The sequence below is a fragment of the Limanda limanda genome, chromosome 13, assembly GCF_963576545.1.
Source record: "Limanda limanda chromosome 13, fLimLim1.1, whole genome shotgun sequence".
In the NCBI taxonomy this organism is placed as follows: domain Eukaryota; kingdom Metazoa; phylum Chordata; class Actinopteri; order Pleuronectiformes; family Pleuronectidae; genus Limanda; species Limanda limanda.
In genome coordinates, this window is record NC_083648.1 from 19687235 (window position 1) to 19709160 (window position 21926).

Below are 21926 nucleotides of genomic sequence, written 5' to 3' on the forward strand. Positions count from 1 at the left end.
TATCAATAGTTCACTTGTCTGACAGCTTTAGTAACTTTTCAGATGTCAGTGTAAGCCATGTGTTTCCAGATGTGTTGATGTTGCATCTTTGGCATTCAACTGAAAGATGAACTTTTCCTTTGTCCGTTGTGAAAATTCTAAATCAACTGTAAAATGCATCATCACAGAGCTGAAAACAGGCTGTTATTCTGAGCTCATGAAAAGTTGAGACTTTTTAGAGATACATTCTTCTCTTAGACACGTGACGATCATATATAATATGATGCATTGCTGTAGATTAAACTACAACAATATATAAAGTTGGTCAAATGTAAACACCTACAGAAACATCTACAACAGTACAATACAACACATACATTAATGCAGCAGTAGTATTAATCCCAAAATATCAATATCAGAAATTTTACTCCACTGAGAGTAATTTTACTTTAAATACTGTTTTTGTTAATGATACTCACATACTCTTACTTTAGTAAGGTTTTTGTATACAGGATTTGTACTTGGTGGAGTATTTTAAAAGTGCGGAAATAATACTTTTACTTTAGAATTTGAATATTTCTTCCATCGCTGGTTGTGGGCCAATTTTAATGTTGTGCCCCCTGTTCTCTGATTGCTCTATTGATCTCCTGCTGGCTTGATTTAGGTCAGACCTGGCACATATCGACTGAATCTGTTACAATCTGGCCGCTCGAGCTATAAACAACCTCTCTGCACAAGTGGATGTTCAAACGCAGCTCTCACTCTCTGGATATTAAGCTGCTTGGTCTGCCTGAGCTGGGCCTGATGGAAGGGGCAGTCACTGGTGAGTGCAGCTCAACTTTCTGAAGTTCTGCTTAAAATTTGTTCGACTAGATATAACATGTCTCAATCCAAGCTTGTTCATTATTTTTCCCAAAATGTTATTGATTGCTTTGAATAATTTATTCTTATTTCATCTGCTTCAGAAACATTATATAAATCAGTAAATAACGAATATTAGTGTGGTTGTTGTTCGGCAGACCTGCAAATGCAGGGAAACAAGAAACTATCTGATTCCAACATAGATAATATTATCTAACAAGTGCACGTTTCTTCAACGAACAATTTAACATGTTTAAACCTTTGCATTCACATTTAATGATTACATTACATATACTGATCAGAATCCTAATGTGTGAGTATGTGTTTAACACAAATTCATTCAGAGAAGTGGCCATCCAGTATTTATCCTCTATGAGTTATGTTTTCACCTTATGTTTAATGTTATTTCAGTGAAGTAATACTGATCAATCAACCCCATTGTTGTGATAAAGAAAAATAATGTGAACGTATGTGAACAATCATTCACTGACTCAGTAATTTATTAACATGACCATATTGATAGCGTGTTCACATGTTGAAATGTCTCATATGAGCATTAGGGGGCAGTAATATCTCACATACAAAGGAGAAAAATTTCATTTCATTTCACACTGTTTCACTCGAGTCTCCTCACGATTCATAGAAACAAAAGAAACATGAAGCGAGAATTCTTTGATCATGAATCTATTTATCTTCTTTCTGTCTTTTCTTTTTCAGAGTCAGGGAGATGCTAAGCCGAACTGAACACAGAGGTAGTGTATGTCAGAGGGACTGCAAGTTAAAAGTGCACTAGATCATTTATTCAAGCACAATAGTTTCATGTTTCGTTTCACCTTCCATATCGAGTCCTTAAGGATCAAATGTCTCCCTTAGGGGAAAAGGAAGTACAACCACCACAACTTTCAATCTTGTGAGACAGTGAGGCTCCCCTGTGGGAGGTTTTCATCACACCCCCAATTTAACCTCTGACCTCTCTCTTTGAGTTCTTGACCTCACCACCTATCCTTTAAAACCTGCTCCTTAAATCAAATACAGATGCAGGTGTACTGCTCATTGATGTATATGTGCGTTTTCCACGTGTGGGTGTGTCCTCCTCCTCCTGCAGGTGTGTGCAGGCTGCTATCATCAGTGATGTCTGGAACCGAGTCTCACACAGACAGAGAGGAGGACTACAGGTTCCTCCACAGCATGTTGATGGAGAAGAAGCTGCACTTGCTCTTCAAGGTGAAGACGCTACAATGATTTGTGATTGTGTAGTTACATCCTCTATTTTCCAACATGTTAAAATCCCACTTTGTTCAGTCAAAGTCCTGCATTTGAATTGTTACATGTAATTAAATTGTAATAATCTGATTGCATTTGTACATAGGTATTATGGTCTAGTTTGATATAGTACAGTATACTGTATGAAGCACAATATAGTGTGCTAGTATAGTGCAATATGGTTTAGTGAAATGTAGTATTGTGTTGTATACAGCAGTGTATATTATCCTAAAATATAGTATATTGTAGTGTAGTATAGTAGGTCCTATAAGTGTTAAAAGAATGAATTAGTATGTATGAGACGCTAAAATGTTGCAGCTAGTGAATACCAGAATAATAATGCAATGTAGACATATACTACTGAGTAATACTATCCTTTGGTAAGTTGTATTTCAGGAGATTATGATGCAGTTTGTGTGTATTATCTAAATCCGAACTGCAAAAACAGAAATCTGAAATTAAAAATAATAAATTTAAAAACAAGAGGAACTTGAAAACAGGTCACACTAATCCACTTTTAATCAAGCTGTTTTTCTCCAATAAATATTGACATTTATTCTCAAATTGATATTTGTTGTGTTCTAGCCCTGGGAACAAAGCATGTCCTTAATGTAACTGTATGTTATTATCATAAACTAAAATTATTTGTCAAATTAAGTATTTTTTATTTTTCTCCTTCTTAATGTCATTTTGTCATCTCCAAAATACTAGTAATGTTAGAAATATTAGCAGTTGTATCAGTGAGTGGATAATGGTAAAACCTGCAGTGAATGACCTTGGAGAATGGAGAATCTTTATTATGATACTTTCCTGAACTGACAGATCCACGAGCGGCTGAAGCGGTTTGAGAAGCGAAGCCCCGTCCCCGTCCAAGAGCACGCAGCACGTCTGGCAGCAGATGTAAGTGACTCTTTGCAAACATCTTTCGCAGACAGACACGTTGCAGACGGTGACAGTTTGACTCTCCTGTCACACAGAAGCACAAGAGGAACGTGCTTTCCACTCATATGTGTACTGGATCATGAAATGTTGTCTCGAATCTCCGACAGCTCAGATGTTATCTCCTGAGAGGCAACGTGTAAGAGCAGATATCGTTTTTTATGTGTTTGCCAGGAGTTAGGTCACTGTGGACAGTGGCGAGCACCAGGCTGCTAAATCCATTCTGTTTGTAGTCTAATGTTTCAGGCTGGAGGAACACAATTAATTTCAGATTTAAGACGAAGTGACAGGGAGTACTCCCACTACAGCTGTGGCTCAAAAACAGCACGACAGGTCTCTATTCCCCGCAGATGCGATTCTGATTTCATGCACTAGTCATCCTCATTCCCGTCAGCAACCAATCATTCCTTTATTTTCACTCATACCTCTTCCTCCTTTCTTCCGCTTTAATCACCTCCCACGTTCAGTTTTCCCTTTGTTGTTTGTGGACAAAGCACAAAACAACAAACTTTTTACACTTTTCCTTTGCTTCAAGCTTCCACCTCCTCCCCCTCTCCATCAGCAAACCACACTCCTCCATCCACTCTCCTTTTCTTCCTTCATTCTCTTTCTTCCTCATTTGCTTTCCTTCATCGTCTTCTTATAGCATAGAAACTGTAATCCCTGCCATGTTTCCATACGTCTATCTACCCCTCTCCTCTCCCCTTCCCCTCACTCCCTTTGCCTCAGATTCGGTCCGACAGCCACTCTCTGCCTGGCTTAAATCATCAGGACCTACTGGAAGGGCCAAACCATGGGTCTGTTTCCCCTCAGAGAGGCTTCTGTTTGCTCACAGTGGAAACTAATGACCTTCATGCATTGTGTCTCTGGAGTGCGCCACAACATCTTGAAGCAGTAGAAGTCATTACAGTAATATGCTTGACAAGACAGGCGACTGCACACAGTCACTTGCTGCCTCTCCACTTGCTGCTGACGGTCAAGGCTGCTCTGCTTTAGCTGTCACCGCAGCTGTCGTGTAGCCTTAAACCTTCAGGAGCGCTTTTTAGGAAAAAAAAGATTTTTCCAGCGGTGGCGGAAAGATATCAAAACCAAAAACAGAGAAACAGGCAAATAATTAACATCAAGTAATAAAAAGTAAGTTGGGAGTAATTGGGTCCATATGAGGGAGCAGTTCACTGGTAATAATGACGACATCGATGATGTGTCACTGCAGTCGGAATCTGATAGAAGCTGAATTTCACTAATGATTTTTGTCTCGGCTTGCTGGTCTGTCTTGCCTGGCTGATACAGTGTAGACTGTACCAAACCTCACTCATGATAATGTACAATCATAAAATATATTTATCTTTTTCTCATTTTCTCTGCTTCCAGTTGGTAGAGGAACTCATATACCAAGGCTGGAGAGATGAAGTCAAAGAACTGGCTGCTCTTTTTTCCGAACCCCACTTTAAGGTGAGGATTTGTTTCTTCATGGAGATGTGCACCTGTAGCTTCACACGTGTGTGTTGACCTAAAACGTCCTCAGCCAAGTCCTGTCAAATAACATAATTTCCTAAATCCACTGTAATTAATGAAGGATCCACAAAGTAGGATATAGGTCAAACTAAAAAGTAAAAAAACAAAGCTAAAATGTTACTCAGTAGATTTAACACCTCACAATTGTTGGATCCGCTCCCCTGATTCATGGCAATTGTTTATGTGTAATCCTGCTGACTAACTAACTAACTAACTAACTAACTAACTAGCTAACTAACTAACTAACTAACTAACTAACTAACTAACTGACTGACTGACTAACTAACTAACTAACTAACTAACTAACTAACTAACTGACTAACTAACTAACTAACTAACTATCTAACTAACATAAACCAAAAAGGATAGGGGTGAAGACACAACCTCCCTGGCCGAGATAATACTTCTCTCAAAAATGGTTTCTCTCATATGAGGTAGTTGTTATCAAACTGACTGTTTATTATCCAGTAAGTTCAGTTTTCTGTAAAAGATGCTACAAAAATGGGGTGAAGCGTCATGATTGACCTCGATCCTGTCGCTCCATCTTCTGATTACTACTCTGACATTTACTCTGCCATCAACACATGGCAGCGTTGAGGTCCAGGATATTCTGGCTTCATTTCTGGATAGTGAGAGGTAGTCCATCGTCCATCTCTATTAACAGTAAATGTGTTATTGTTTGAGCTTCAGTGCGTAAGCCACACACACACACACACACACAAACACACACACGCACGCACACACGCACACACACACACACACACACACACACACACACACACACACACACACACACACACACACACACACACACACACACACACACACACACACACACACACACACACACACACACACACACACACACACACACACACACAGAGACACAGAGACACACACAGACACACACACACACTGTAGTTGTATCATTGAAGCATATCCTGTAATTGTCATTCACATGGATCATTTATGAAGCACGGATGTAATCCAGTCGGGAAAGATGTTGACTCAACTCCAGTGCCCCGATCTGAAAGGATCATTAACAGCCAAATAAACCCACTTACGAGCAGCGTAGTTACACGTTCATTCATTTTTCTTAACACAACACTAGAGCCGGAGTCCGACAGCCTCATTTCCAACCAGACATGCTTCATCTCATCTATTCTGAGGCTGCTCAGGCAACTGAACAATGGAGCTCGCTCACACATCAAAACACTCTGAGCATTCTGCTTCCTCCAGTCGGCTCCTATTTGGGTCACACGCAGTGACACGTTAATCCAACTGTAAATCTTATTCTAATTCATGTCACCTCGTCATTCTGTTTGCTGTGAGGTGCTGACATCTATCAACCACTCTGGGGTTTGCAGCCATCCCGCTCTCTAATTAGGTTCAGTAGTTTTCGCTCATCTCGAGGCCCAGATTACTCAAATACATGTTGTCTTATTTCAGGTCTGCTGACAGTCATATTTCAGACACACTCCCACACACATACACAAACACACGCAGCGTATGGTTTTCCAGTGGGCTGCAGAAGTTGTGGCTATTCCTAATGAGGAGCTGAAGTCAGACGAGAACTAACAGGTTTGTTTAAACAGTCTTAATGACCTGTTTGTTCTTGGCCCCGACGCGGGAGCTCGCACATACTTATGAGAGACACCATGTACAATATTCTGTAAATGAATGTTTGTTTTTTTGGAAAGACCTGTCTCTGAAAGTGGCCAGAGACACATTGCTAATGTGTTGGCAGCTTCTGAGCAGAGCAACTGTTGACGGATGCAGGGATAACAAGTAGACTAACTGACAGACGGATTGGCTGATTGTTCAAATTAAGTCAATGAGCAGATGTTCCCCCCTCTTCTTATTATTTTATATTACAGTTAATTCTCCTTGTTTTGGAATTGTAGTCTGTGCAGAATCACAGCAGTGGATTCCTGTTTACCCAGAATGTTTACACTGCAAACAAACCCGAGGGGCTGCACACTGCCAGCATTCTCAGAAAAGTAAACTGAATTGTCTGGGAGTTAATTATGACTCATAGAATAATCCATAGCCCTGCTTTGGAAAATGCGCTGAGCCAGTACGACTGCAGGCGGAGGGAGTGATGTGGGGGGTTGCTCTCAGGTGGCCCACAGGCTGGCAGTCTACTCACAACTACTGTAAATCAAGTTTGGCTCATGTCGACACGGGCAACACTGGGACCAAAAGTGCTGTGTTTGGATTCAGTCAGTGTAGTGAGTGGAGGCAGTCGGCCAAATTCACCTCCAAGTCAGCTTTAATAAGTCAACTCGGGCTGGTTGTACTTTTGTTTGAGTAAATGCATTTTCTTAACTTTACAACCACATTTAACTTAACTGTCTCAAACCTGTGCAAAGCAGTGTATAGTCTGTTCTCCTTTTTGGCCCGGAATGCTGGCACGCAGTAAAATGTGACATGAACAAGATCAACGCCTTCCACGATGGATCCCTCAGGAAAATATATCAACAAGGTCGGCCCAAATCAACATGGCGGCAAAATGTGTCTGAAAGAGATGGATCTGACATGGAGAGAGGCCCATGTAGTCAAGGGCAGGCTGGAGGCAGATCGTTGATGCCTTATGCAGCTCAACAGACAAAGAGGACTAACTAACTAACTAACTAACTAACTAACTAACCAACTAACCAACAAGCCATCTAACTAACTTACTAAACGAGTGCTGGTCAAACCGTGGTGACAGTGGTTCGACAGCATTTCATTCACACTGAATTTAACAGTAGCGTTATAGGCAAAACAGAACAATATACATTTTTGGGGGAATACACTCACATACCAAATACACTCACAGCAGCTACAGTTCAAAGTGTTAGGTCTGAATCCACTGTGTTTCTGTTTCCCTCACAGAGTCTCCTGCTTGTCCATGACGCTGTAGCTCAGAGGGACTTTGAGACGATTCTTCCACCAGTACCTGACGATGTACTGGAAGAGGACGAGGATTCAGTCAAAATTGTCAGTCTGGTCAAAACCAAAGAGCCACTGGTCAGTGAATGTGTCTTTGTGTTTAAATGTAAAAAAAAAAGGTAAAAACTAAATCTATCTCTTGTTTTGTTTACATTATTAGTTCAACATTTGAGGAAATCCATTTACACATTCTTGCTTAAAGTTAATGAAAAGATTGATGCCAGTCTTTTACCTGTTTGCCTGCATGGTTATCTGGATCTAACCTTTCTACATCCAGAGATCTATGAAACATGTTCATAAATTTGCTTTGGCTGTGTTTTTCCCTTGGTAAGTCCCTCTGTTTTTACTCTTCATTCAAATCTAAACTGGCTCTCGCTGCATGCTTATGTTGGGATAAACATATCACACCGGTTTCAATCTTCTCAGCTAACATTCAAGAACAAAATGAAACAGATTGTAGTTAGCGAAGTACAGCCTCTAAAAAAGGAAACCAAGACTGTTATGTAAACTAGAATGGGAGTCAATATAGTGCACACTTCCTCCGCCAATACCTAATAGTTCCCTTAAATTCTATGAAGCAACTAAAGGTAACTTAAAATGTATTAATCCATTAAAGCTTCCTGTTATCACAAATAATGACCTAGAAATAGCAGTTTGCCCTTATCACAAACATGAATGCAAATTATTTTTCACTGTTCTTATGGGGCATGGAGGCTTAGAGAGGAAAGCTGTATTTGGCTACATGTAAACCTGTTTCTAATTTGGTCTACGTGGCCTCAAAATGCACAAAAAACCCAAAAGTATTTAACTTACGACGATAACCATGTTTCACAGCAATTGCATTTGTCTAGCCACGATAACAGACTTACAGAGTAGAAGGACATGAGGCATAAACATCCACAAGAGTCAAGGCTGAATTGTTGTCAACTTAAATAGCGAGGCGCTAAAGCCACGTAGGCCCAGGTGTAGCAGAACTAAAGCTCTCGGGATTATGGGAAACAAGAAAGAGTTCCTGCAGCCGCCTGGATCACCTCTGCCTCTGGGCTGCTGCTCACTTTCCTCAACGTGGAAATTGCAGAGTCAATTCTTCCACATCTTTGTTGCCATATATCTGCTGTGTTTATGTGTGTGTGTGCGTGTGTGTGTGTGTGTGTGTGTGTGTGTGTGTGTGTGTGTGTGTGTGTGTGTGTGTGTGTGTGTGTGTGTGTGTGTGTGTGTGTGTGTGTGTGCGTGTGTGTGTGTGTGTGTGTGTGTGTGTAGGCACAAATATGCCTCCTAATGGAGTCCTTTAAGGGATTGGGATAATTTCCGTTCTAATTCTTGTGTAAATCAACCTGTTTCAAGGTCTTTAATCACAGCTCAGTTTCTGAATATTCCCGGAATGATCTACCTCATTCCACCTTCTTCCAAACCATTGTCACTTATTTCTGCAAATTTCCTGGATTAAGTGAAACTGGGACGAAAACAGATGAAGCTACAAAGAGCACATAACTCCGACAAGGCCGCAAAATCCTCTAAATTTGTTATTGAACAATAAAAATAAATTCAATTTTTAAAAATTTGTATCTGGAAAACAATACATATAGTGAGAGACAGCTATGTGTTACTTATGCCAGATTCTCTTCCATGCAAGTAGGTCCAGTTCATTAGAAAATAGCAGACATTTTTACAAATTACCTCACGAGCAAAGTTAAAATTCCATTACAGAATTCATGGATCCACATCAAACGTAATCATTTGATTTCTTAGCCTGTGGCTTCACTTTTTACCAAATCACATAAGACAAGTGTGGCCAGGTTTTTTTAGATCACACTAACTAAAAGACAAACAAATAACCACAACTTAACACCGTGTCGATGAGTTCAATCTTCTTTTTTCTTTAAAGGAAAAATATGGTTTAGGGTTAAATATGAGAATAATTAACTTAATGATGTCGAATAATAAGGAACATATTTTTGTTTTGATCCTAAAACTTGAGTGGAAGGGGTCTGACCTTTTCCTGACACGGTATCTGATCGATTCAGCATGTTCCTGTTTTTCAGACAACAGGGTTACACCCGACTATGAGCTGATTGTAGTCAGCTACATAAGAGGCTCTTTCCATTGCGATTTGCTGCACATCAGTAACATCTGTTGAAAATAATGCTGATTTGGTTAATCTTTTCCAGCGTGCTGTGTGTTACATGACGGCAGCTGGCTAAATGGCCCCTTCTTGATACAAACAACCTTTGTTGACTGTAAAAACAAACAACATTTTATTTTCACTGTCTGAATCACTTAACCTCTTTGCCTCTGTTCATTTACTCTTCTGTTTGTCCATCATTCCTTCACCCCCACATCGCCATCCTCAAGGGGGCAACGATCAAGAGGGATAAAGCGACCGGGGCCATTGTGGTGGCGAGGATCATGAGAGGAGGTGCAGCTGATAAAAGTGGTAAACTGATGAAACTTTATACAGAATATGATGTGGTAAGATTATAATATGCATCCTAGAGCGCATGAGGTACAATTTTCCATCTGTGTCTCCAACACTTTGAAGGTCTGATCCATGAAGGAGATGAGCTGAAAGAGGTGAATGGAGTCTCACTGGAGAACAGGAAGCCAAAGGAAATCCTTCCTCTAATGGTAAGTGTTTCTACTGCTTGTTTGTTTGCTTCACTGGTGTTATTATTTAAAAATGTTCTGTCATTATCATAACATTTCATGAGAAGACAAATACCATAAAAAAACCTTTAATCATCTTCAACATGTCTGTGGCTCCAACCCTCTTTATTCCCAATGAAGATGTAAAACTTAAATTAAATATATTTCTCCAAATTCTTAAGATGCTGTAGTTTTAAGCAAAGCTTTCTCAAACAGGAGTAACAGCAAGTTTTTAAAAGTTATTTCCTGGTGTAGATGATTCCACATGTGGTCTGTTATTATTTACTATGTGTAGACTGCTATTACTCACAGCAACATGCCAGTGGATTCAGATTAAAGTCTTTAGTGCCCATGTTTATGATGATGCAGGGACAAATTACCCAGTGCAACTAGGATTTTTCAAAAACACCCATCACAATTCTTGATCCAGTAAGCTGCACATTCAAGACATTCTTTTGTTTACTGTTAGCTTTATAGCTTTCAGCAAAGCCACACATTATTGAAGACATTTTCAGATTTGTTCCTTGTTTAAGTTCATGTCTTCAAAAAAGCTTAGAAAATGAAATGTCTTTCTCTTTAAAAATGTGTATTGTTAGTATTATATGTAAGTTACTAGTTTATTGAGAAAAAAGGCTACTAATGACATTGGCACTTTGAGGGGCCAATCAGATTCAGTTGGGGCCAGTGTCCCCCTTGCCCCACCCTTGAATAAATGTTATGAACATATGTGAACCTGAAATGAGCCTAACGTTTTTCATTCACACAGGCTAGCTCTTTCCTCCATGTCCAGCCTCTATGCTCTAAGCTACTGGGCAGAGACACTTAACACGTGAGAGTGGTGTTTATCTTCCCAAAGTATGAAACTATTTCTTAACATTGCTGTTCTTGCACAGGCTCGTTATCAGGGTAACGTCACATTTACGATCATCCCGGCCTCCTCCAAGGAAGATTTGTTTTCAAAGAAGAAGAAGGTACAGTAAATATTAACCTACAGTAATCTATTGCTATATTTTTTTTAAATATATTAGAATTCAAGCTGGCTGCAGCGGGAACTCTACTCACCTGCTTTTGGTAAGAAGAGAGAAATCAGTGGAGTCTTGTGTGTTTGGTTATATTTTGTGTTTTTGCCACGGTGCTGTCACAGCAGTAGTCCGGTTGTCAAAAACTAAACTCAGATCAAACCCTCAAGGATAAGGCCTCATCACAATTTTTATCATTAAAACACATGACTTATAATTTTATAGACATCCCATCTGCTGAGCCGTATCTAACATTAACCATAAATCTAAACACCTTATGTGGAAAATGTCACATTCCACCAATCTCTCTGTTTAGAAAGAATTGTTGCTCACACACCACACCATACACGACGTCCAAGTTGGAAACTCTCGGAGCAGCAAACATTTGCAATGAATCAAGACAAATTATTTTCAGTGATTGTGGTCATTTCTCAAAAATGACACGTACAAACACGTCCGCTGTCAGGATATAGAGGTTCATGAAGCTGCTGTAGAAAAAGAGAAAATACAAATAAATATAGAAACAAATAAATATGGGTATTTGCCTTTGTCACCAATCTTTTTGAATGCTAACAATATTTAATGATTATCTTTCTCAAGCTCTTTGTACGGGCTCTGTTTGATTATGATCCAAACGAGGATCCCACTGTCCCGTGCAAAGACGCGGCGGTTTCCTTTAAAGGAGGCGACGTCCTGCAGATTGTCAACATGGAGGATGACACCTGGTGGCAGGCGTGTCACCTTGGCGACAGCGACAGTCGGGCTGGGCTCATCCCCTCACTCCAACTCCATGAGAGGTGCGCTTTTGCTTTGGATTCATCCACTTTTAACAACAAAATTGTCAAATACGTTCTTTTTTAACAGCAGATATTTTGACAGTCACAGAAAGATGTTCCTGATAAGATGGGCAATGACTCCATCCATCCATCCATTCATAATATGCACAGTTTATCCTTTGAGGGTCACAGAGGGAGCGGGCCCCAATCCCAGCTGACAGTGGGCAAGAGGCAGGGTACACCCAGGTCAGGTCGCCAGTGTAGTATGGGGCAACATACAGAGACAACCATTCAAGCTCACATTCACACCTATTGCCAATGTAGAGTTCCCATTGGACCTCAAACTAATCTGTATATCACTGGACTGGGGGGGGAAGAGTCGCTGGAGAAATCTCAAGCAGCCACGGGGAGAACATGCAAACTCCCCACAGAAAGACCTCCGCCGAACCAGGATTTGAAACAGGAGCTTTCTTGCTGTGAGGCCACAGTACTAACCAACACATAATTACACCTGTGACTTTCCAAGTGACTTGTGAAAGTGTCTGCTGTGGAAAAGACCTACTGTACATCTGTCAGTCCTTTTGATTAAGTCCTGTTTTGATTCCTCCTTGTGTCATCTGGCCTCCTTCAGGAGAGTCGCACTACAGCGACCCAAAGCCCTGTTCAAGCCTCGGCAAGTCAAACCACCAGGTGCTGAGCCAACGTTTGTCCATAAACTCACCGCACATGAATATAATAAAAAAACCTTTTAACACTTTACAATAAACACATTGGAGTTCCCCCAGTGCAGAGCTGAGAGGTCATGTCTGAAGGTCATGGGTGAGCTCTGCCGCCCTCCTGTCACACTCACAACTTTTGTTTTTCTCCACATGCTCCACAGATGAGGGGGAAGGTACTGTCTGTTTAAATTTGCTTTTCAAAACTTACCATCAGAATAATGGAAATGATATAATACACAGGAGCATTTTTCGGCTTTGGTTTTGGTTTTTAAAGATTTGAAGAGTTGTTAACCGACGATAATGGTCATGTAATTGGAGAGGATTTGAAGACATTTTCCTCTGTTGTAACCGGGCAGGTTAAGCCTCTGGCCTCCCACAATGTGCTTTAGTTTTTCACCAGCAATCACTTTGTAAGAGTAAGGTAGTTATTAATAATTCTAACATAAGGGATATCATGTCTAAATAAAACTACTATTAGACTTTCCAAAGCACAATATTAGGACATTTGGGTCAGAACATATGCTAATACTTTTAGTATAAAGTTTCAGAGCAACGCACATGTCATCCTCCTGTGGTTTGTGTCCACGATTTCCTCACTCTTTCCTCTTCACTTTTCCTGTTTTTCCAGTCACGGAGGATGTAGACTACGGAGCTCTAACAGGGATCCACGTCGGTGAGATTTTTAACTTGTTCCACTGTCATACTGGCGGAGAGATGAGTATGATAAAGACAATAAAACTTGGGGTCCGAGTGGACATGACAGCGAACAACAACACACAAACTGTGGATTGAATATGTGTTGAAAAACTATGAAGGCCTTCCAGAAGCAGACCCCAGTAATGTCTGCAGAAGTCCCGTTCATATGATGATGTCGTTTTGTGGTATAGAGATTTAGGGGGGAAGGACTAGACCAGCAAATGTGGTTCTGACCTTCCCATTTATCCCATTTGTCTTGATCTCATGGATTGGACATGATGTACATGTGTGTATTTTCGTGTGTGCATGTGAGCAGTGCAGGATGTTCATATGGGGGCGTGCACGTAGACCTGATTGTAAAAAGGCTCCTGACGTCTATGCAAGACAAGGAAATTACAGATGTTGCATTATATCATTTCTCAGAGTCATGTGCATTTAATAATGTGCAGGTTATCTAATCTCAGGCCATGCTCCACCTGAGGACGTGGTTCAGACTCTGTGTTTCCTCTTTGCTTGGCGTGTAAAGCCGTATTGATGCTGTATAAACTGAATGACTGCATGCAGTGTAATCAGAGGCAGAGTTAGTGATAGAGACGGGACATAATCGAACATTATACATGTTCAGGTTATTACATGGTAAAGACAGTTAAACCAAGTTGAACTCATTTGTGCCTTGCTAACAGATTTGAACAGATCGGTTTGTTCTTTAAAGATTACCTTGACATTTTGGGAAATATGTGTACTTGTTTTCTTGCCAAGTTATCACATCTATCTGTTAAATGTAAACCTAAATGCACCAGCAGCCAGTTGGCTTTAATTAGCACAACAAGATTAATAGCAGATGGAAGGCACACAACACCCTGTAAACCCCAAAGGTTTTCTGATGCAGGTTCTTAGATTGAACAAACAATGTCTGAAATGGATTTGGAGTGATAGTAGTTTGTGAACCTTCTGAAATAGCCGTGCTAGCTGTAAACCGCGGCTCCACATTATGCAAAGATGAGTGTTTTACATTATTTGTTGTTCCATGACAAATGTAACAAACATCTTTTTGGAGTTTTTGTTAACATCAAACTCTCACTGTGTAAAGTTCAGATAACTCACATGAACCTAGAGGTGCATTTGAGTTTACATTCATCAACTTTAAACAGCTGCATTTGAGAATTTGCTTGTGGGTCACAGTAGCCGTATAGTCATAGACTGTATAAGATGGAGTACACGATGACTAGTCTGTGCAGTAGCAATTAGGGGAGGGAGCAGCACAAGTAGGATTACATGCACTCGACCAATCACAGTTCGTCTTAGCTATCAATCATGACAATTTACCTAATTCTAATAGCATCAAATATCTTATTAAAACTAAACTGAACAGAAAAGATTAATGATTGAACATGTATGCAATGACAGACACCATCTTTCAGGAAAAATTATTTCACATCTACTTTGACTTTTTAGTTTGGTCCATGTCCCTTCGACTAACATGGAGTAGGTTGGGTTTGTAAGCAATACTGCAGTCAGCCACCAGATGTGATTAAAATACTTTGGCTTTCACTTTTGCATATTAAGGTTCATATCGTGTAATCTTAACATGACGGTCCCGGTCCAGTAAGTGACCTCCCATCTCCTCAGCACTGTGTCTCATAACCAGGAATAATGACATTCTGGTTTTCAGTAACAGAGCATTTTCAGAAACAGAAGAGCAACTCTCTGCCAGAATTAATTCAGCCATTACAAAATGTTTTTTCTCTAGACCTTATTTCATTCAAGGAAAAATTATAATTAATTTGCTGCACAGTATTGGTTTTACACTGTATGTATTACCCGTTCCCATTTATGAGTGAAGTCATCCATTTAAATCCCATGTAAACAATTGTCTGAAATCTCTGCCCATAGAGCCATGTGTCTTAAAGTGAAGCCCAGAGAGGAAATGGACAGATATGCTTACAAAGTGAAATTACAGCTGACGTCAAAGAAAGCCTGGCACCCTCACTTAACTGCAGTTAACATCATGAAAGACAGCGGGCCCGCCAAGCCAGGCCAGACCACAGTCGCATGGCAGACACTGCATGCCAGACGGCCTACAAGCCACACATGACAGAGTTGTTGATTCTTGACTGTAATATGTACTGTTCAGAATGTTGTCGCAGTTGTGTGCTTGACACCAGACTTTGGGTGGCAGTGTTGAAGATTCCTTAAATGATGTCGTACTCAGTTCTGCCTCACATTTCAGCCGTGGCTCTCCCTTCTGACGTGTCTTCGGTTGTCAAAGCTGATCCCCTAATAGTTCTCGTGTTTTAACTTTTATTCAAAGTAAAGTGATGTCCATATGGTTAGCCAAGGGAAGCACTGTTAAATGGATGGTGACTCATGGAAGGAAATTCCAAATTCCAAAGTTCTGAAGGAATTAAGCCTATTAATTTACCTCAAAATTACGATTGAAAGAAAATACGCATTTAGCATTTCTGTGTCAAGACAAAAAAATGTATTCAGTCTGTCTGTGTTTTGAAAGCTGCTCTGACGAGTGGATCAAATGACTATGTAATATGACTGGGGTCGCTCATCATGATAAATCCGAAGGAATTCGCCACCAGACTCTGATAATAGTTGTGGCTGGTGATACAATTCTTTAAGGTGGCGTAAACAAACTGAAGCCAGACCCAACAAAAACAACACAACACACAAAATGCCAATCCTGAAAGCCTCATCGAGCTGCTGAGCAATGCTAAGCCTGCCGCAAAAATGTGGCCTCATTGTGTTGTCTAAATGACTGTGGCAACTTTCATGACGTTTGAATTTTTCAAAGAGATGTTGTAGGTCTCGCACCCCCGTCGTTTTCCATTACCTCTGTGTCGACACTTTGAAACAGCAAACAGGGGAAGCAATAAAATACATAACTTACACCACATCCAGTTAGTCAACTCTGTTTCTCATAACAAGAGAGGGAGAAGCCCGGGTTTAAGCTTGTTTTCATCACTTGCTGCTGAATCTGTAAATAGGGTCGGCCCAGACCAAACTCCTTTGTCCTCTTTTATTCAAGTGAAAGGGTGTTTTAGTTAAGATATTACAGGATTTGACACAGTTTCACTTGAAATGGCCTCAGAAATTGGTGGAGACTAAAAACTGAGCAAAGGGTAAGTGAATAATACACTTATATATGACAAATGACTGCTAATGTTTTCCTGTATCTGCTATGTGTATAAACTGGTAGAGGATTATTTGCCAACACACTCAAATATCAACATTACTAGTAAATTTTAGGGTTTCAGGGCTCTTGCAATGAGAATATCATTCTGTTAGTTTTCAGTGAAACACCTGTGGCGTTGGTATACACTCATACATACATACACTGATACACTCAAAAAGTCTAAGGCCTCTCTACCTCTTTTCCAGCTGGTTTAAGAAGAAGTTTCCGACTAGGCAGACAGAGCAGCTGGGCCAGAGAGGTGGCTCGGTCCAGGAGGTGGAGTGAAGGGGTACATGGCTCATTTCATCCCCCCGCCTACATAGAGGTGTCCCTCTATCACCGAGACCCCAAGGACAGACACCGCCTGGTCGTTCTGGCTGGTATGTAAGATTAAGACATTTAAAAAGGCAGATTTCCATGTTGTGTTTGTTTATGAAGCACAAATGCTTCAAAATGGGTTCCAGCAGTGTGAATTTGTCTAACTTTGCTTTACACAGGTTAGAGCATGGTAGTTACTGTGGTAGTACTGTAAACACAGTGGTCACTGGTTGTGATCTGTTTTATATTATCCCACTGCCTTTTTTTTTTCCACACAAAAAAATCTAAATAACATGATCCCATTCGCTAAAAGGACAGTGTTATAGAAGCTGTTGTTGATCAAAAGAAAAAGTAACGCACTGATGAAGATTTATGTTCCGACTCTTGAGTGCAGGAACAATCCTTTCCCATCAGAAGCACGTAAACACTGTCAGAAAACTCTCAGTCAGAATATATTGTGTTCTCTTAAGTTACCTTGCGGCCCACCCCAGATTCACTTCCCTGCCAATCCTGAAGGCCTGCTCTATGTATTGCTGAGCTATATCGCTCCCCAGGGAATTTCACACGGAGCCTCGCGGAAGGTCTTTTTAACGTCATATCACGATACAACTGCAGGTCATCTGTAACTAAGGGACTCCAAGAAAGAACACAATGAACTCAGGGGGTGCATAAAAAAGCAAAGCAGAGATACATGACAGATGAATGGAGAGAAAGGGGATGAGCAGATTGTGAATAAGATCCCACATAATGTCAGCCAAGCGCTCCATCATCAAGCTGGAACAGTCAAGACAGCTTGGATTTAGATTTAGACCTATTTAATTGACTTGGAGCTTACCCCGACTCTGAATTAGGTTTTACTGTCTGCTGCGAAGGCCCTTCATTGACTAGAGGTCATCATTAAGAATATATACTTTATTGGCAATGAGTGTTAAAGACCGGAAAACCAAAACCCTTCATCGCTAAAACAGGACCAGCTGGATAATGTTTGACCAGGTTGGAAACATATCCTTTCAGTTTGCATTGTATACACATTAAGAATGAAACAAAGTTATGCCCCAGGAAAATTGGCGAAAGTGATCGGTCACACTCTACAGATGGAACAAAAAGAAAATATATAGCCTGGTGATGTTCCTCTTCAGTTCTGTGGAGCAGCTGTGAAGCTCATTAGCAGTGTACCAGTGGAGGGTCAATAAACTTGATATTTTGTAATGTATCAAGCTCATGCAACACAATGATGGAAAGGGCAGGTATGTCAGGAATCCTACTTTCAGACAGTTAGAGTCTGATGCAATCTGGGGATGGACATACCTGCAATAGAAGAAAATCCCAGATGCTACAGTCTGTGTGTGTGTGTGTGTGTGTGTGTGTGTGTGTGTGTGTGTGTGTGTGTGTGTGTGTGTGTGTGCGCTTCATCCTGTGCATCCTACATTGAAATGACACTGATACTGTGTAGCCTTTGATACTATAAATTTTTCCGGAGGGTGTGGAACGTTCGATAGAAAGACGCAGACAGAGAGAACAGAGCAGAGCTGTTTGGAGAATCACTTTCAGGCTGAAATCAGGATGAAATCAGAGCTCTGTCTGTCTGCCTCTCTCCCTCTCTGATGATTCAGACAGATGTGTCTCCAGATCACAGAGTCCATTTGATGCTGGACATTAGCACACGATGATACTGTTTTGATCTTTGTTTTTTTCGAGGGCCCAGCGGCGTTGGCGTCAGCGAACTGAAAAAGAGGCTCCTGATCTCAAACCCTGACCGCTATGGCGTCACTGTGCCGTGTAAGTGAGGCATCTACACGTTTCATACCTGTCACCTTTATCTCTTGCAAGCTAAAAGGTGCTCTCAGCTATTTGAAGTCAACTTTAGCCTCCCATTCTCTTTCAGACACCACACGTGAGAAGAGGCGGCAGGAGACCGAAGGGGTGGATTATCATTTTGTGTCAATTAACATGTTTGAGGAGGACATTCTCACTCACAGGTAGCGTATATGCTATATATACCCCACACTCTTTCTCTCCCTTTTAATACCAGTGATTACCCCTGCTGTCTTCTTATCATTTCATTCTGTGGAACTCACGTATCTGTCGGTTTATGTCCCTATTCCCTTCAGGTTTATAGATTACGGGCAATACAAAGGTCATTACTACGGAACCAGTCTAGACTCTGCGCACAGAGTAATGGCCCAGGGCAAGGTGTGCCTCCTGGATGCTCATCCAAGTGTACGTATGATGTGCCAATAAACAAGAGAAATGTTTACTCAATCAACGGAACTTGGACCCGTTTCCAAGGAGGACATTTTTGAGCCAAAACTGCACACGTGTCCTCAAATCCTTCACACTGGTGCTTCATACTAGCACAAACAATGAATTAAAACTTCCAGTTTTTCATCATATAACTTGTTGATGTCATATATATATAATAATATGTTTCCAAGTGTCCTCACTAAAGAGTTTAGTGCCTGGCAGTGGTGCTTCCTGCTTGGCCAGGCCCTATTGGCCGTGTTGATATGGTGGGAAGCCAGTGATGGATCACATGCTACTGGTGTGTCAGGGTGTGTGTGGTGGGGAAGGATAGTGTGAACCTCCACATGGGTTACACCCTGCTAGTTCAGGGACTGGTGATTCAGAAGAAGCTTTTGATTCCATCCAAAGGTCGATTGGAGTTACAAGCACTGTGATGTAAAAAAGGATTAATAAATATTCAAATTAAAATAAAATTCCGTCAGGCTGTTGATATGCTGCATATTATTTCCTGTACAACATTAAGACAGTCTGAAAAGTAATCTCTTATGATTGCAACCCAGAATGCTCAACTGTGCTGCAATCCTCTACACAAAATTCAACATATAACAAGTTTTATCTCTGCCAGATTTGAAATAATGCCAGAAGTTTCACACTACTCAAGGATCACAAAACGGAATGATTCAGATTTTGTTTGTTTTCATGCCAAAGGAGGGATCTTCTAAAACCTGGGTTTATTCCTGTGACTCGTGTTTACATTGTTTATTGTACTTTAAACACTGCCTTCATCAAATCCCCTCCCTTTCTTCTTTTTTTTTGCATTTGCAGAAAATAAAGCACGTGTACACATCTGAATTCAAACCATACGTGGTGTTTGTGAAGCCACCACGTATGGAGGAGCTGCGTCTCACCAGGCGGCGAGCGAAATTCATCTGCGATAAGGACGACGCAAACCCGGTCAAGATCTTTTCAGTAAGAGAAACACAGCGTAAGCACATGTACATCACATTCCACCTGGTAACACGTCTGGAGTCAGGGGCTTGATCCATGTCTTGTAACATGCAGGGCGGAGTGAGGTCAAACACCCTGGACGTAACACACCCACCAAACCCCGCACATGTACACACAACCAGAGTGAGTCCTGCACAGATCTTGCCTGACACATGGCTGACTTTTGCATTTAAGAGACATTTAAGAGGCATGGAGAGTTACAATGGTGCTCGGTGGGTGGCTTTTGGGTTCCATAATTTAAGAATGGATGATTTTGTCCAGAAGATGACAGGTTTCATCTTGTGTGTATACGTTATGGTTTCAAAAGAATGACCTAACCCAATGAAGGAGGGTGTGCATTTAGTTTTGCTGGTGGGTTTCCAAACAAGAGAAGGTATATGACTCACTTCTCAAGCAAAACAAGAAGATGCTGGGTCTCTCTCAACATCCCCATCTGGCTCCTCACTCAGCGTTTGCTGCCCTTATTAAAGCCCAAAGGTCACACACCTGCAAGGGCTGGAGTTCGACCAGTGCCAAGCAGCAGAGGCCTCAGACAGTCCGGGCTGATCTGACACAGGGTTGTGCTGCAGCTGGTGGATTATACTCTCTGCATTTAACATATCTGTTACGCCTCGAATTGTAAAGTGGCTCAAGCTGAAAACAACCTGGAAAACTGTAAAAAAAAAAGCGGTAGGGATTGTTACTAGAATTATATAAATATCTGTAATTGTTATAATGGTAAAATACATTTTTTTATTTCAATTTGCTCAATCTAAATATTAAATAATTAACTTAACGTAACTAAATGTGAATTATTTTTGAAACAATCTAAAATTAACAGCAAGTAACATTGAGAAAAAATACTATATAATATCTGCAAGTTTGTACATTTTATTTTCGCAAAGGTTACATTTTTAATTTGAGTATTGTCTGAGCTAAAATTACAATTTCAGTGTGCGGCACTTTACAAGTTGAGGCCCATAACACATTGAGGCCGTAAACGGTAATAGGGATAATATTCCGATAATGTTGGTGATATGATGTTTTATTACTTTTACTGATTAAAAGTAGATTATTTTTTTCTGTTGCTTAATGGTTAATGAAATTACTCACAAGTAGTTGAGTACAGCTACAGGAAACCAAAAGCAGCATCTTGTTCCTTCATTCGTTGACAGAAGTGCTCTGTTTTTTACAGGAAGAGGATTTTGAGGACATGATCAACTTAGCTGAAACAATGGAGAAGCAGCACGGCCACCTGTTCGACAAGGTGATTGTTAATGGAGATATTGCCGTGGCGTTCAGGGAGCTGAAGGCAGACCTGGAGAAGATTGAGGAGACAGAGGTCCACTGGGTTCCTTCAGATTGGATCTGCTCCTCGCCAACAACGGAGCGGAGAAGTTGTGGTCATTTGACCGGCTGGATTTGAACTTTAAGCTCTTTAGACGCATAAAATCCTAAGATTAAGTTTCTTGTTGTTAAATGATGCGTTTTACTTTGTAACTGTTTTTGACAGAACTTTGCTTGGATAGGAAATATGCCAACCATGTATTTCTCTCTCCCATAGGCTAGGCAAAAAATTATAATATTTACTGTTTTCTAAAATATTACATTAGATTTCAACACCTTTGATAACAGGTTTTTTTTATTTTACATATTTTTCCATTTGTAAACAACTGCTGTGATTACCACAGTTTTCCACAGTGTCCCTGAGCGTGTACCTAATTAGGCAAACAGAATCCATGTCCCTCTCCCTTCGTCTGTCTCAGAGCCAGTTTTAATGTTGGCATTTGGCTGAAATAACGTCGGCTCGCAAGTCAAGGAAGAAGAAGAAGAAGAAAAAAAGGAAAAA

General features: G+C 40.7%; 1 protein-coding gene across 1 annotated transcript; it reads left to right on the top strand.

Annotated features, from left to right (window-relative positions):
- Positions 1-1567: 1567 nt before the first annotated feature.
- LOC133018126 (MAGUK p55 subfamily member 7-like) lies at positions 1568-21503 on the top strand. Its single transcript, XM_061084441.1, has 18 exons — positions 1568-1592; positions 1946-2064; positions 2926-3003; positions 4414-4494; positions 7435-7569; positions 9844-9925; positions 10031-10116; positions 11028-11105; positions 11754-11950; positions 12561-12619; positions 12810-12821; positions 13277-13321; positions 16735-16908; positions 18545-18625; positions 18732-18825; positions 18958-19066; positions 19916-20059; positions 21273-21503. The coding sequence occupies exons 1-18, from the start codon at positions 1568-1570 to the stop codon at positions 21501-21503; spliced, it is 1830 nt and encodes a 609-aa protein (XP_060940424.1).
- Positions 21504-21926: the final 423 nt, after the last annotated feature.